The following is an 18,511-nucleotide window of genomic DNA, read 5'->3' as shown; positions in this document are numbered from 1 at the left end:
AATATCCAAATCCAATGTCCAATATCACAGTCACATTACTGACCACGCTGGGTAAGACCGGATACCTTCTGAGATGATTTTCAAGTTGGTCACTGGCCAGCAGGTAAGCTTAGTGCGGAGAACAATGGTTCGGAGCTCGTGTTAAGCAGTAGTAATGTTGATGGTAAAAAGCACACCCTAAAATATAACAAAAAAAATAATTCAACTGAATTCAAGTTTAACTTGAATTATTATATCACTAACATTTAACATTTGGTATGAAACTTATACTATTCAGATATTGAAAAATTTACCATTTTGGGTGGTAATTATAAGTGCTTTAAATTTATTTACTATACTAAGACAAATTAGTGGTCTTAAATTCACACATTTTAGCTCAATTTTATTTAAAATATAGAAAACGATTAACTACGACTAAAAAATTTTCAAAAATATAACGTTTAAATATGTCATACCAAAATTTAAATAGCTATTTATTAATTTTTTTATTGATTATAGACTGTTCTATTGTCAATTGACGAGCATTTGAACATTAAAAGGCGAACGTGGTCCTTTTCTCTCTTTTTCTTGTTCAATTTTTACCAGTATTTTCTGTTTCAACGTGCCCATTTTCTGCCTTAGCACAGAAAACTCGATGGAATAATATTAGGCTTTGTTCGATGACGATGCTACAATTTATGCCGCTGCAGAAATTGCTTCATCAAAATTTCTTTGCACGTTTGACCCGATTAAAACCCAATATCGATTGATATTCTTTGACTAAGTTGACATCCTCCCTCCTTTATTGTTAATGATTATTTATTATTCAAATTTGGAAAACCTGACCGATTATACAGGGTGCGAAAGATGTTGGCGATAATAAGCTTCTCTTTCAAATATTTGAGAGTGGGGAAAAAGAGAGGTGTTTAGCTTTGGAACTTCTTAACATATTTGGAGAGAAAACATAGTTAGAATCTTTGCCTAATTTGAGAGATTCAAAATATTGAAGTAATTTTTGGCGTCAACAAGAAATATAAGATCGCGAAACCAGGATGTATTTTTCAGTAAATCAGTCTCCAAAGCTAACGCACCTTTTTCAACCAAAAATTCCAGCATTGCTCTCTCTGAAGAAATGTTTCAGGTAGCGCAAAGTAGTTATAACTCTCCATATTCCCCGATGTCTTCTTCCAACAAAACACTTAAGTGACTCTACGCGTATGTAATTTATGCAACATACAACTGAAACCATATAATTCAGCTTCATGTTCTCATGTTCTAGAGATCCTTAGTCTTTTTCTTATTAGTGCAAATACTTGCCATTTTGTAAGCCATTTTCTCAATGCATTTCTTAATTTTTGAATATGTCATTATCTTAGGTTATAGTCCCAGCTGACAAAATTTGAGTAAATACTGAAATATATTTCTATGCTTATCAACGAGCAGCAAGAAACTAATCAAATCACAAGCTTCATCTAACACTCATCAAATATTTTCATTTTGTTAAAATTACTTCGATCTAATAGTACATATAATAGTAATATCAATACCCATCATCTCCACCCGTCTCAGCACCAGTGTGCCTTGACAATGAAGCACTGTCTGCTTTTGCTTTGACGTCTTCATTATCACAGTTTTGTACAAAAATACAAAAATCCTACTTAGCAATTTCTCCGTCTCGTATGAGGTTGACCATATATTCAAATTTGTCCTGACTTTTAACAAAAGAATTCTGTTAGTTGAACCGCTCCCTTTTCATTTTCCTTAGATATTATTTTCTGATAGCACTACAAACAATGTTTAAGAATTATATGGCTCGGTGAATAGAGGCAAGAAGCAATAAAAGAGTGGTTGTAGAAATACAGAATTAACAGTAGATAAAGAGGGATGAAATAATAGTTTGTAATTAAGTTATTGTTTAATATTTCATCCATTAACATCCTCAATGGCATGCAGTTATAATGTCTAGGAGTTCAAGTACTTGGAATCAGCAACACAGAAAAAGGAAGTGATCGTCAATCTATGGTTTAAGTAATAAATTGACTTGGCTTTTGCTTCTGTAAAGCAATAAGTATATAAGAAAGAAATAAAGTTTGACTGTTTCGAATGTTTGTTTTTACAAACGCAATGTTTAAGGGTAATTATCTCCGAAATCGTATTGGAACATATGATAATTTGATATGCGATAATTTGATATGTTTATCAAGTAAAAGGTTAAAAGAGGTTAAGATAAAAAGATTAAATTGAACTTTTCTGTAATTTTTTAAAATATATCTTTCTTTATTAGATTTTAAAAAGTTTTCAGTGGGTAGATTATAACCATCTATAGAAAAAATTCAAATATGATTCAACTATTTCTAAGTTTTAAAGAAAAGACTTCATCTGAAGATTTTAGGTCAAGTTGAGAGTATCTTCCGACTAACCAGTATAGTTGTTTTATTTTGGTTTTAATGTGTTTTGCTTTTTGTCTAACGTGATGCTATATATATAAAAATATCGATATTTTACAAAAGATATGTCGATATTTCTAAGGAAAAATAAAAATAGTGATATATTGACCTAAAAATATATAGATATTCATAGAATAGATAAATAAACATACTAAATTGTTCTAAACATTTAAAATTACTTGCCAATTTTAAAGGTTTACTAAAATTAATTAAAATGTTAATAAAAAATTTATATTAGAAAATATTTGTAAAATGAGACTAATAAATCGATCAAAAAAATATCGATATTTTCGGCAGCCTTACCTTGATTGTCATAATAACAAGAAATTATCCATTTCGAGTATTGCTTCTGCAATTGATACTAGATGATTTGCTGAATAGTAATTTTTATGACTCAACTCGTATGTGTCAAATAGACGAAATAATAATGAAAAACTCTTTTTCACGATTAATTTATATTTACAAACAAATCACTAAATACTATTTTGAAAATATATCTAAATTACGATCGACGTAACATTTATACGAATACTATATTCGATTGAGTTGTAAAAAAGGACAAGAAAATGTTTGAAAAACCTTCTTCGAAACACACTCTGACAAATAACTCTGTTTCGACGCCACGCAAAAACCCGAAACAAATCGAAAATAACTTTAATGATACTTTCGGCTTTCGAAGGACGATCGTCCATGGATAAAAAACGAGATAGAGCCAATTTTGTTGAAATGTCGATATATATCTACTTTTCGAATAATGTGCCATAAAATTAGATTTTTTTTATAAGAATGAACACCGTTGTTTCTGGTGTCACCGTAAATGTTTTATTATTGTCGTATTGATGATGTTGTTTAGTGTCGAAAGAGAATATATTTATAAATAGTTGACTTTTTCGAGAAATAAATCGCATCTTATAACATTATCTAAATATTCTCTTTAACCTTTTTATACAAATGTTCTTTTTTCGCAAAAGTAAGTCTGCTATTTCACATTTGTATTATTACTCAATTTCGTCTTTCTTAATAACATATTTAGCTTAATACCTACCTAAACCGATTTTCTATTTACAATATTATTTTAACTATTACCAACTGATCACATCGAAGTCAGTGCCGAGCAACAAATTAGATTGGTTTTGTTCGTAATTTAATTTTGTGTAACAGGTTAATTGAAAAATTCCCTGCTTGACACATAAATGCGGCTACTAGAATTAAATCCATATGTATTTATTTAGTCTTAACCCTCAAAAGATGCGTGTATAAATTTGTACAGCTGTCGAATCATTAGTTTGTGAATTATATTTTGAGTGGAGTAACTTCGGTTATTGTGAAAAAATGGATAAAAAGGAATTTCGCGTGTTGGTAAAATTGCTGTTGAAGGGAAAAAATACAGTTTAAGCAAAAACTGGGCTTATGCCAAGTTTCCGGACACTGCCCCACAAAAATCAACCATTAAGGATCGGTATGCTAACTTTAGACGTGGTGAAATGAGACGGTGAACGCAGTGGACGCCCAAAAGAGGTTGTTACCGAATAAAACATTAAAAAATTCAACAAAATGATTTTGAATGACCGTAAATTGAAATTGAATGGAACAGCAAACACTTTAAAGATATCAACTGAACGTCTACATCATATCATTTACGAATATTTGGGTATGAGAAAGCTCACTTTTGACCAAAAATAACGAAGGGTTGATGATTCGGAGCAGTGTTTGAAGATGATCAAGCGTAATAAATCCGTGTTTTTGCATCGATATATGAGAATGGATGAAACATGGCTGCATCATTTCACTCCGAAGTCCAATAGAAACCCGATCCAAAGCGTGTGAAAACGCAACAGTCGGATGGAAAGGTTATAGCGTCTGCATGTTGGGATGCGAATGAAATAATTTTTAGTACCTTGAAAAAGTAAGGACCATTACGTAACGTTGGACCGTTTGAAGGACGAAATCGCCGAAAACGTTCGCATTTGAATAAAAAGAAAGTGCTGCTTCACCAAGACAATGCACCGTGTCAAAAATCCATGAATTAGACTTCGAATTGCTTCCTTATCCACCGTATTCTCCAGATCTGGCCCCCAGTGATTCTTTGCTGTCCTCAAATCTCAAAAGTATGCTCGGAAAATTTTCGTTGAATGAAGAGGTGATCGACGAAACTCAGGCCTCTTTTGAAGCAAAGGACAAATCATACTACAAAAATGAAGGGAATTATGTTGAAATAAAAAACTAATTTTGTCGAAAAGATGTGTTTTACTATGGTAGGTCGGAGACTTTTCAATTGACCTGTTATATATCACAAGTGTATATTAAGCTAAATTATGTCTATATAGTAGAATATAAAATAAATGTAGTAGATAGATTAAATAAGTTTCTGTTTATTTTTATACAGTTATTACAACGGTTATTATGTACATATTTTATTTTGAAAAATTTTTGTTTTGTATTAAAAATCGAAGTTTTGATTATTTTTTATTTTTCAGTGAGTTGCTTATTTATATTTTGAAGTCGGTTCAATTATTTTGTAAAACATATTTTATTTTTCTCTTTTTAGTGTTAGATATTTACTCAATAAATTGCGCAGTTAGTTTATTAAATATTACAATAGACAGCCCAAGTAAAGTACAGCCCGTATGAGGAAAAATAGGAATAAAGAAAGAATAATTGGAAATAAGGAACGTTTCATGCCCTAGGGTCAGCTACCTAGTCTAGGTGATTTGACAAATGTTCCAATCAAACTAGAAAAAAAAAGTTGCTGCCCTGTTGGGAAACGAACCCGCGAACTCCGCGTGAGTGTTTAAAAAAGTTTGCGTTAAAAACCAAACTAAATGACTACACTGAACTACTTTCAATTTTTCGTCATATCAATTCAGTAATAACATTATACACAAATATCTGATTATTTTAGATAAAACATATATGAAAACTTTATACGTTTTTGCCTCTTGCCCCAACAGATCCTGACTTGGTTACAATGGGACCACGTCGGAAGAGCATTCCTTCGAATAAAAGAAAGAATGTTGAAGATCGATCCATAATTGACGGAGAAATCGGCGAACATACATTAAAAATTATATATAACCTACAGCTCGAATACAGAACCTCCTCCTATATTGAAGTCGGTTAAAAATGATAATCCAAACTAAATCATCATTAGAAAATAATTAGATTTAACGTTCTTTCAGTATTCAACAATGCTATGATGAATCCAGAAAAGAATCTACTCATTATATAAAAATAATTTTATCGCTATATAAATATGCATATAAAAACATTTATTCCTTTATCCCTTTCCTGTGACTGAACGTAATATATATGTTTATAACACAGAAACCATAATTGGCTTTCATTCAATCTCTAGACGAAACCATCGCACAAATAAAGCTAATTCCTCCGGAGGAATTCTGGCGAAACGATAGAAAAAATTATATCATCTCCTTCCCTAGCTAAGAGAGCAAATCCATTCTGATATTAATATCGAGATGCTTGTTCGTCTGGCAAAAGTTAATACCCAGCCGGATAACGAGCCAGAAAAGGAAAGTGTTCGGCATCCGAATGGAAGTCGAGCCGGTTTGACGCCTCATTGGTCGCTCCATCTCGGAGGAAACCGTGTGAAAAGTGGGCCAGATTCGGTCGTCTTTTTTTTTCGATCGGCCGCTTTCATCCTGGCATCTCGCACGAGAAGGATGACGAATAATATTTAGTTGTTTCATAACGTTATAGGGTTTGTGAATGAAGTTCTTTTGAATTCGCTTATAAAGTAGCGGTGACAGATCATTTTATTAAAGTTTAAAAAAAAAATAACTAATATTTTTTTACAATTCCTTTATTGATATGTAAATGATAATTTTTTTTATAACATCTTTATTAGATACGCTTAGTACAATCTTAATTTACAATTAATTTATTACTACTTTTCCTATGTACATGGATTAATTCACAAGCAAGACGAGTGCGATAAAATACATCAGTATGTATTCCTCAATTATAAAATTATAATTATTTATTAATTATTAACTTATAGCTATAGTTTACACCAATAATACACACTCAATGTTTACACAAGTTCGTATGGTTTTGTTCGTTTCAATCTCCTGACACCCTGCGCGCTGTCCAGCAGTTGTAATGCTTCCACGTTAGTATGATTTAGTAATCTTCTTTCGTGCTTCAAGGCGAAATCTTGGATAACTTCGCAAATCCATAGGATTGCCAGGTCATCGTGCAGTTCTTCATTGGTTACATAGCGATAGGCATTGGTAATCAATCGAAGAACCTTGTTTTGACAGCGCTATATGACTAACTGATTTGAATTTTTAGTGCAATCCCATATTTGCACCCCATAGGTTTAAATTGGCTTTATAATTGTATTATAGATCAACCTCTTAGATTTTAGATCAAGTTGAGAGTATTTTCCGACTAACCAGTATAGTTGTTTTATTTTGGTTCTAATGTGTTTTGCTTTTGGTCTAACGTGATGCGTAAATGATAAATGGGAAATTATTATTATAAAGGATGTAATATTTTTTTAATTTTAGATTAATTTTGCTCTAAATATATAAATATGTAATTGATTTTGTTAATCCCAGAAACTTTTCAATAATTTATGGGATAAATAAATTCTGAATGACTAAAATATGCCTAATATGAATAAGAAACTATTTTTGAACAAAATATCTATTAATGGAGAAACTAGTAATATATTTTCGATTATCATTTCGAAATTTAAAGGTGTCTTTTGGCTTACAAATTATAAAGATAATTTTAGACTTTGTGGTAAACTTCTATAATAATAACTGTTATATAACTCAATATGATATTAAACATGATGCTTCTTTTTGCTTTTTTCATCAAGCGGTCTCTTCAAATATAATTACAGTGATTCCAAAGAACATTTCGAGCCTTTTTATGGTGTAAATTGTCATTTTTTATTCAGGTGTATAACAGTGAATCTTTATTTCATTCATTCGTATATAGTTGCTTAATGTTCTCTAGAACAATTATCAACTTGGGAATATCTGAACATTAAGCACTCTTGACGATTTACAAAGAAATGGAATTATAAAATTTACTAGCTTCATAAATGCATTTAGATTAAAAAGTGTGATAATTTTATTGGAGATGGTCCAAATTTTGTATGACTCCAATATAAAGTAAATTCTAATCTGAAAAAATTCTACAAAATTACTTCGCTGCCACTGGTAGCAGTTAGAGTATTTGAAGAAAACAAAAACCAAAAATCAATTCGACATGATTTGGCATAGGGAACTTATCCACAAACTTCAGAAAATAATACCATAATAACACCTTGAACTCTTACATCTCTACTCCATGAGTTAAAATATTTAGGTCAAACAAGATGAAGTCTGCTCGGCAATAAAATAAACAAAATAAACTAAAGTAGGTTTACCACAAACAAGAGATAATAATGAAAATGTTACCAGATAATTACAATTGAAGAAATAAATTGACCTTGATCCAGACTTTACCCTAAAAAGTAAAACTTAATGAATATATAATCAAACTATCCCATATAGGAATTAAGCAAAAACATAGGAACAGAGCTAAGTATAATATAATTACATCTAAACAAAAAGAGAGGAATTTAAAGTGAATTCTCAGAAAGAAATCTCAATTATCCATACATAATGAGTAGCTGTTTTACAAAGATATTTTAAAACCTATATGGACCTTCCGCGAAATGTAATAAAAGCAAGTCCTAAAAGGGTTTTCGAATGAATTTAGATATTATAGGAATGATCACTTCGATCAAGTCCTAACATACCGACTCTCACTCAGGAAATACTATGGATGACTATGGATCTAGAGTATTGTATCTCTTGGATCACACTGGAGCAAGTGTACATTAGTGAAGTGTATTTAGCAAAAAAGAATTGCAGTGTTTATAAAGTTAATTAACGTCATAGGATTTTAAGTACCCGAACTGCATGTCATCATCTCACGCGTACTGCATATATGTTAGCTGCTTCCTATTTGGTGAATATGAGGTTGTCTATAAGAATAATGGCGATCGTCATAAGTTTGTCAATAGTAGTGTTATTCCCACGAATTGCTAAAAATTTATATAGTTATACCTCTTACTTTTATTAAAATTTAAATATTAAAAAAAATAAATATGGTAATTCACAATTACACTTACAGTTTAGTATATTGTAACATAACACATCTTAAATTGTTATTAATCCTTATTTAATTATTAATCTTATTAGAGGTGAGATTATATTATTGGAGAAGATAATATCTATCATAATATTAAATTTCCATTGATATCAAAATCTTATTAAAATAAGTACCACTTGATGAATACCTTCTTGGAACGACACAAAATGATATGCGCTTTATATACAAGTGAGATTACAAATTCTTATATATAATTTGGAATTCCAATAATATCATAAACATCTCTCGCTCGCAATATTTCTTTTGGACAATCGGATCAGCCTCAACAAATTCGAAATCAATATTTTTTACATTGTGAAATCTATTTAGTTTCTTCATCTTACGTTCCAAAACGAAAAATTATAACAGTTACGCTTTTCATTTAATGAATTCGCATAATGAACATTCTTAAATTAATGAAAAGCATGTATATTTGTTTTTGTTAAGAATGACCAATCATATGGAATATATTATAAGACACATTAACTTCAGGTGATACGTCTTAAGTAATTATTTTGAACTGATGTTAAAATCTCTAACGATTAAGATTTTACATTTTACTTTTTATCAAATAAATTTACTGAGAAATCTATAAAAAATAAGTTTTACTCCTCCACTATTGCTAATTGCTATACCGATTAGAAATAAACGTTATCATACATCGCAATTTTCACTTTTCTATCTTTAAATACATAATGATTAATTTATATGCAAAGCGATGCGAAGACATTTGTTTACTGTAATGTGGGAAATTTATTCATCTATAATATCAGACCTTCAAGCCTTATTTACTGAAGTTAATTGTATAGTTTTGAAGGTAATACGAAGATCATGATAAGAGATCTGACCCAGAAATGTAACGGGAATGCAACTACCTGCTTTCTATGTAAAACACCATATTGGATTAATTAGAGATATGTCCGCTTCAACCAACGTCGACCTAACCGCCCCCCACCCCTCGAGACCGCCGGTACACCGCGCACCTCACCGGGCTTTCCGTCACTTTTCCCGACGGTTTATCACATGAAATCAACCGAATAGTAAGTAATTATTAGCGGGCAATACGTCTGCGTGACTCTGTGTCGGAAAAATGCCACAGCAGCTTGTTATAATGTTCCCATGCAGGTGAAAATAATTGCAAACTTGTCCGCCCGTCGGTCTGCACGCATCCGGGCCGCCGCGATGGAAAACGCGCCGCATTATTCGTGTGGACATTTCCACACGGAAATGCCGTTGTCCGAAATTGTTCTCTGATACTTACACGGTTGGGGAAGTGGGGGTGTCGGCCGCCGAGGAGGATATGTATATATCATCGAGATTTTAAGAAATATGGATATATGGGTTTCGATATTTGAAGAAAATAGAATAAATAAAAAAACAATAATTTTAATAGATCTTTAAAATTAAGCACCAAAATTCACAAAATCTTTAAAATTAAATACCAATTTTACAGGTTTTTAAAAATAATTAAAAGCCTCTTTATAATGTTTTAGAATAAAAAAATATCTTGAACTAAAATTGCTGATTGTGGTTAGATCTTTAGAATAAGTGTACACGTCGATATGTCAAAGTAAAACTTCTGATGATATCACTTGGTAGTGGATATCTCAGTTGGAAAGATAAATTCACCCATCACTAATAAATTATTAAGTTCTTTTAACTAATAACATAATACATTAGACATGCTTAACAACAGGTCAATCGAAAAGTCCCCGGCTACCATAGTAAAACAAATTTTTTTACCAAAATTAGTTTTTTTATTCAACATAATTCCCTTTAAGGCTCATACGCTGATTATAGCGACCATCCAACGTTTCGATACCATTTTTGTAGTACGATTTGTCCTTTGCTTCAGAATAGGCCTCAGTTTCGCCGATCACCTCTTCATTTAACGAAAATTTCTTCTTAGCGAGCATTCTTTTGAGATCTGAGGAAAGGAAATAGTCGCTGGGGGACAGATATGGAGAACACGGCGGATAAGGAAGAAATTGGAAACTGACTTGTGACACGGTGCATTGCATCCCAAAATACAGACGACATAATCTTGCCAGCCGACTGTCGCCTTTTCCTACGCTTTGGAGCGGGTTCATCGTGTGCAGTCCACTCGGATGACTGTCGATTGGACTTCGAAGTGAAATGATGGAGCCATGCTTCATCCATTGTCACATATCGATGCAAAAACTCGCGATTATTACGATTGATCATCTTGGAACCCTGCTCCGAATCATTAACTCGTCCTTGTTTTTGGTCAAAAGTGAGCTCGCGCGGCACCCACTTTGCACAGAGCTTTTTCATACCCATATATTCGTGAACGATATGATGTACAGGTTCAGTTGATATCTTTATAGCGTCTGCTATTTAATTCGATTTCAATTTACCGTCATTCTAAATCATTTTATGGAATTTTTAATGTTTTTGTCGGTAAACGTTTTGTGTGTCCACTGCGTTCACCGTCTTCGGTACTCATTTCACCACGTCTAAACTTAGCATACCAATCCTTGATGGTTGATTTTCCTGGAACAGTGTCCGGAAACTCGGCATAATGTTTTTGCTTCAGCTGTATTTTTCCCTTCAAAAAGCAATATTTTAACAACACGCGAAATTCCTTTTTATCCATTTTTTTCACATTAACAAAAGTTGCTTCACCCAAAATTATATAATTCACAAACTAATGAACCGACAGTTGTCAAACTTGTAACGCATTTTTTGAGGGTTTAGGCTAACTGAAAAACATATGGATTTAGGCCGGGAACTTTTCAATTGACCTCTTATAACATTAATTTATAAATTAGTTCCTTACTACTGTTCTGTTGTACTTGCACCAGTATTATGTATTTTCCAAATTAATGTTAAATTGACCTACGTAAGCTAAAGTTAAGACTAACAAGTATATATTATACAAGTTCGTATGGTTTGGTTCGCATCAATCTTCTGATTTCCTGCGTGTTGTCCTATAGATGAATGGCTTCGACGTTGTTATGATTTAGTAACGTTATTTCATTTCGTTTTAAGCTGAAATCTTGGACAACTTCGTAGATCTATTTGAGTTCGAGGTTATCGTCCAGTTCTTCATTGGTTGCTTAGTTTCAACGATTTTTAGGTGATTTTGATGTAAATGATAAGAAAAGGTTCGAAGACAATGAATTTGAAGACTTATTGCAAATCCCAAAACTCCTTAGGTCCAAGTTTCAAATAACTTTCAACAGTATAGCAGTTGATGAATGAGTAGCTTCCGCGCGTTTAAATCATAAAGAAAAGATCGAATAAGAGGATAAATAACTACACAAATTTTGTCCGAAAATAACTTTCCTAACATTGTTATTTCATTAATTACTAGGCAAAAAGAGATAGTTTTCTATGTCGTATGTGGATATACGACAATCCTAAACGTAAGTCATCACGAGTTAGCCCGGGAGAACAATTCACCAATCCATCCAACAATGCAATGTCTTGCTATACATATGGTGGAATCAGCAAGATGCCGTGGTATCACGAGCTGCTAAAAAACGAGTAAATATATTGTCGTTGAAAAAATACCACTAATGACAAGTTACAGATGCAATATAATTTTCTCCATAATAAGGTTAATCGCGAAAAGATCGCGACAAAATCTCGAAAAAGCTCCACAAAAGGTTGTGCAGTACGTACTGCTTAAGATAGGTGCTGCTAGGAAATATTGCTTGCTTGGCTAAATCACTAATTTTACTCTATAATATTAGAAGTCACAAAAACCTGACAACATGACAGAACAAGTTGGATCTTACCGGCCTATGTTGCTGCTAGTTACTATTTCAAAATTATTTGAGAAACTGTTGTTAAAACATATTAAACCATTTATAGAAATACGAGAGTTCCAGTTGATATTTCGAAATCACCACTCGACAATTGACCAAGTGCACAGAGTAACAACGGCTGTTGAAAAGCCTGTCGAAGAAAAGAAACACTGTCCTGCAATATTCCTGGACGTCTCACAAGCTTTTGGCCGTGTATGGCATTTGAAATTAATCTACAAAATGAGCAAATTGCTACCATGGAATTACTGCTGTCTGCTTGAATCATATCTTGTCAAAATAAAATCCATACTCAACACATTAAACCTATTTCAGCTGAAGTTCCACAGGGTAGTGTCTTTAAAGCAGTTCTGTATCCGCTCTACACTTCTGATATTCCAACAATAAAATGAACAGTACCTTTATTATATAGTACTTAATTATCATGGGAAAAGATATATATGTTATTTGCCTAATGCTGTAGAAAAAGGACCAGTAGCAGCCAACAAGATCTACAAATAGACTATAACTTCAACTTGGTCTAAGATCAAAAATAAAAAGAGATTGGTTTATCAATCAATCATAGGGTCAATTTGGACCTACAGGGTGCAAATATGGGGTTGTACTAAAACATCAAACCAACTAATAATCCAACGCAGTCAAAACAAAGTACTACGATTAATTATCAAAGCTTATTGCTGTGTAACCAATGAACAGCTGAACGATGACCTTGAAATCAAATGGATATGCGAAGTGATCCAAGATTTCATCTTAAAACATGAAATAAGGTTGCTAATATAGCAACGTGGAAGTAATATAGTTACTGGACAATACGCAGTAAATCTTAAGATTGAAAAGAACCAAACTACACGGACTTGTTTATTGGATAAGTGTATTTTTAAATTTAGCTTAATTTTATTATTAAGCCCGTACTCGCCTTGCTTATGTATTAAAGCAACTACAGCAGAGCAGTAGTAATAAATTAATTTGTAAATTAAGATTGTATTAAGCATATCTAAAGTTAAATGCAATTAAAAATTTAATATAGGGTGCTGTTACCCAGTTTTATATAACATTAACAGACTAGCCGCTCGAAATGGTTTATATTCATATATTGCTGTTTATATTCACCACATATAGTGTATACGAAGCTCTATAAAAATCCAATTTATCTATATGAAGTTGAATATTCAGTGAGAGCTAATAATAAATAGCAGACGAAAAATGTCCGTCGAGATATCCGCGCTGCATCCAAATCAGGAACTAAAACTGTAAATCGGTTTAACGCCGATTAAGCCTAGATATATCATCAGTCTCGGCTCCCCCCGAGGGCTACCAGCTTTATTTTAACCCGAGAGCAAATAGATTTACATAAAATCCGCTCGAACTCGGAGGGGTGACGGGCATTGCGAAGGGGGCGGGGGGTCGATGGTGTGGTCGTCGGGGGCGGCGTTAGCGGATGCCGCCGCTGCCGTCACGGCCATACGAGGCGTTTCAGTTATTTGGGATTATGAAAATAGAATTATCCTCAAGTCGGAAAGGTTATGTATTATTCAGAGAGTTTGTAATTAGCAAGGCCAGAAGGCTATAGAAAAAGACGGAGACGGAGATATTAGTTTCTTTATTTTGGCGGTGTTTTATATTTTCATTGACGTGATACGTCGAGGGGTTGTAGGGTATTTTTCAATCTCTCTCTTTGGGATTTGGAAGTATCTGTTTTTGAGGATTTGTTCGAAACGTGTTCTCATTTTTTATTATTTTTTGAAAAGTGGATAATATATGGAGAACTTATATACTTTTTAACATTATAGCTTTGTCGTTTTAGCCGCGACCTTGACAAAAATGTACCCATAAAATTAACTACTCCAAGCAATTATCTCCATTTTCCTTTCCTCTCTCACAATTTATACAGGAAAGGCTTCGTACATCTTCGTCTAACATCACGAATTGATATAAACAAACGTGAATCGTGCATTTGACTGAAAATAGTAATTACTGTTTTCAGTCGCTAGTTTTTCAACCATCGACTGTTTCGACTGTTTTGCGATTATCAACTGTTTCGACTGTCTTCAGTCGATTGTTCCCTACGCTAGTCCTAATCAAGCTACCAGGAATAGCCGTCAGATCGGTGACACAAAATATTTAAACAAATATTTTGGGCTCTTTCATTGGATCTGGCCGACACATTGCTAGCTCTAACTTTTATACGGTACATTACTAGAGGTTTTTGTGGAGTAGGTAATATCAATGTTGTAGGTAATAAACTCGTTGTAAATTTTTGCATCAAAGGTTAAAATGAATGTTGTAAGGAATAATAAAAACTATGAAATAGCCTCATAGAATATAAATTTTTCATTTGTTGGTGAGTTTTAGGTTGCAAAGGCAACTTAAAGATGAGCTATCTGGAAAGGTGATATTAAAGAGTACAATGAAGAGGGATGGAATTTTATTCAAAAATTTAGATAAAAAATTCTTTTATTTAGCCTGGTGTATTTATTGGTTGTGAAATATATATTTTAGGTCAGAAATATGGATAAAAGCTATAAACTATCTGAATAAATAAATGATATTATGAAAATATGCAGCAGTCAAAATGAAACTAAGTACATAGTTTGCATATATGGAAGACAATCTAGAAATAGTTGATAAAAAGTAATTTCTTATGAATTTTAACAGTAAATTTGTTCATTTGAAAGTATTGATGAGTATTAAGATATTTAACAATTAATATTATGATATATGTGACTAAATGACATTTTGTTGTTTGAATTTTGTATAATTGTTCAATATCATTGAAATATTTTTTCACTTTGTTCCAATGACAATTTTAAAAGTAGCTCAATTTATTACATCTACTGTAAATCTCTCAAACTACTTTACAATTATTTAAATTGGAAAATTGGTAATTTCGGGAAGATAATAACAGTAACACATGTTTTAAATTGTGAACTAAAATATACATACTACATATTTACATTTAATATTCATATCATAACTTAAGTATAATTTGAAAATGATAAAAATAATGTACATTTAAATAAGTTTAGGAAATGTCAAATATATTGTTATCATCTAATATGAAGATTCGTTTAACCTGTGATTTTAATCACAGTCACTTCGTCGTAGAAGGAATTAAATATTTATAGAGGCCAGGTGACAGAGAGGGTGTACAAGGTACCTGAACGATCTCGGTAAAGTGGCACGACGGATAACAGTTCGAAGAAAAAAGATCAGAAAATACAGACCGCGACATCTTCGCCCGTTCGTCGTTTCGGGCACGAGACGTGCCGATTCCAACCGAACCAGCCCTCCGCCATTTACTGAAACGCTCCGTCGGATTTTCAGCGGACCGCCAGACTCGACTGCTTTCAGTTTGGTTTGAACGTTGCGGAGAGGTGGTCGTACTTCGCTCTCGCCGTTCGTCGTATTCGATCTGACGCTATCCGCCATAAACAATGAATGATACCGGTAAACGTTATCAAGTTTTGAACGAAAACACTGTCTGATCTTTGCGTTTTCTCTAAAGTCTCGTCCCCTTTTACCCCGTCATTCTTTGTACTTTGTCACGACGAGCTATTCAGTTTACGTAGTGTATGTTTTTGTTGTTTTTTTTTGGGCCTGTTGTTTCTTCGAGTTGTCGGTGTGAGAAGTGATCTGAACGAAATCTGACCGGCAATTTTATTAGCCGGTTTTAGTGTTTTTTTATATATTGACGAACTAGTTGTGAGACCACGTGGATTATGCTCGGGCACAGTTTATCGCTGAAAATGTCCCGTTTTCTTTTTGTTGCGTTCTTGTACGGCGTCGTCTTGTTTACCAACGTTGACGCCGACTTCGAGAACAGCTGGACAATGTACTTGGAACAGCCGTGCTGTTCGGGAGCGACCAATCACCATGTCCGACATCATAGAGGTGAGTTCGGAATGGTATTATAAACAACACAAAACAGACATCGCTATTTCCTGTTGTTTTTTTAAATTGAATCAACCCGATTCTAATCTAAACATAGACACTTGATTACGACGAGTTTAATGTTACATTTTACGATATTGTTCTACGAAAATAACGATAATAAATATTTCAATCTTCCAAAACTCGATTGCCATGTCTAATTCGACAGGAAATCACATGGTTAATTCGCGAAAATGATCGTGAGTGGAATTACCACCAAACCTAACGTCTCGATGCCATTTATTTATTATCATTAGCTGCTTTTTATCTTTCCGTGCCTTTGTTTTATCTGAAGATTCGAGGAATTTGAAGTTATTCAAATATTCATTCGTTTACATTGAGGTATTGTTTTGGTTATATCTTTCGCCTTGTATTTATAAAATATCACTAAAAAACATTTTTCCGTATCAATTTATACGAGAAGCCAGTTCTTGAAACTATATTTTACCCAAGATTTAAATAATGTCACTTTTTATTTCAGTAAGCGTTGAAAGCCGGCTTTTTTGCCTCGCTCTGTCGCAAAATATTTGTCATACATTTCAGGCGAATTAATAAAACGAAAGTGGTACAAAACAAATATATTTAAAATAGATGTTTTCATTCATGTTACATTTGTTTAAGATATAAAACGTGTGTTATTTTTGTAATACTCATTTAAATATTAGTTGATTGTTTATATAATTTTTTTCTGTTCAGCAAATTGATAACGATTTTATATGTTTCGGTATATTAAATTAAGTATAACATGCGTTTCTATTTCATTTATTTATTTGTATTTTATACATAATAATTATATTAGCTCACCTATACATAATAAAGATATTGTACTTTTTGTAAAACCGAGAATAGAATAGAGAACAGGCTGACGGGTCATTAATAAATAAATAAATAATCTATTTAATTTATTGTTTGTTAAATTCCCAAATACTTGAAAATGATAACAAATCACATTATAAATGATGATAGATTATGTGAACGAATTTAGTTAAACACTGCTTATCTAATTATTTATGTTAAATAATATAACAAAGATACCCGCCTTACCCAGCATTTTTACTGTTGTGCCTAATAGGGTCGTATCTTTTTAGATTTACGCTTTTATGTATAAACAAACCCTAATACACATTAAAAATACCTATGTCTGAGTGGAATTCAAATGAGCAACTATCACGACAGTAGGTGAACCATTGCCTTAACCAACTGCTATCAAACGATCTTGTTATACATATTGTTACAAATGCTGTGGTTATTAATATGACCTAAAACATTAAGGTTTCCGTGAGAAGCAAAAATGTGCAGATTCATCCTACGAAAGAAACAAATGTTAAAGGCAAACAAACATTGTCAAATAAATACCCTTCATTTATATTTTATAGTTATTGTTATTTATTTGTTACAAATGTTGTTTTATCAGATAATTCGTTCAATAGTCACATCGACCAGATTTATGTCATTATAGTTTATTGATTTTTTCTATGAATCTCGATACATTTGGCAAAAATTGGCCAATTGGAAACCTTGTTTTGAAACCGGACAAAAAAACTGTCCAAACAAAAAACCATTAATGATCTATTCATCTAGCAAGTCATTGTACATTTTTGGTGGCCTTGAAATCAGTGACTCTCCTCCGCATGGGTTGTTACCTCTTACCGAGTGCGTTAACACACACACACACACACACACACACACGTACACAGACGGGCGCTCGCACAATCATGGCGGTTCGGAATTCTGTCGACGAGAGCTAGCAGTCGCTCTTTATAAACTGGTTTTCTGGGACCGTATCTCGTCGAGCCTAGGCAACAATGGTGCAGACCATCTCGCTTCACGTGTTCCGGCCCTATTGTCGATCTCGGGTTTCGGATTGAGCCACCCGTCCTCATTGCAGACCGTTCTTTTTTTGTCCGTGTTCTTTGACAAGCTGCCTATTTTGTAACCATCTACCGTGCCTTATTTTCGGTTTAATTATATAAATTGTTATGTATTTACGGCGAATAGAGCGGATTTCGTGCTTTAAATGTATAACTATGATATTCATTTCGTTTTGCTTCCATTTTAACGGTAATTTATGGGATTTATAACGTTTATTTGACTGTATTAATACCCTTAAGGAATTGTTAAAACAAAACTTGACATGTATATTACAGATATAGTTACAAATAATAAAGTTACACAGCCTAAAATGTTTGGTTA

At 32.8% G+C, this 18,511-nt stretch overlaps 1 protein-coding gene across 2 annotated transcripts in view; it reads left to right on the top strand.

Moving 5' to 3' along the window:
• Sema2a (Semaphorin 2a) overlaps positions 1–18,511 on the top strand; it is a 1,190,156-nt gene that overhangs the window by 564,096 nt on the left and 607,549 nt on the right. The window contains exon 1 of one of the 2 annotated variants that reach the window (XM_076419450.1): positions 15,737–16,279. The exons of the other annotated variant lie outside the window; for it this stretch is intronic. Coding sequence (XP_076275565.1) covers positions 16,108–16,279 — 172 coding nt within the window. The 5' untranslated portion in view covers positions 15,737–16,107. Of the gene's footprint in view, positions 1–15,736; positions 16,280–18,511 lie in introns of those variants that run through there. 2 annotated transcript variants of the gene reach the window in all.

This window comes from Rhynchophorus ferrugineus, unplaced genomic scaffold (genome assembly GCF_030347505.1).
Source record: "Rhynchophorus ferrugineus isolate W39M unplaced genomic scaffold, kcgeb_rfMv2 rfM1, whole genome shotgun sequence".
Classification (NCBI taxonomy): Eukaryota; Metazoa; Arthropoda; class Insecta; order Coleoptera; family Curculionidae; genus Rhynchophorus; species Rhynchophorus ferrugineus.
Note: the sequence above shows the minus strand (reverse complement) of the source record. Positions and strands in the feature narration are given on the sequence as shown.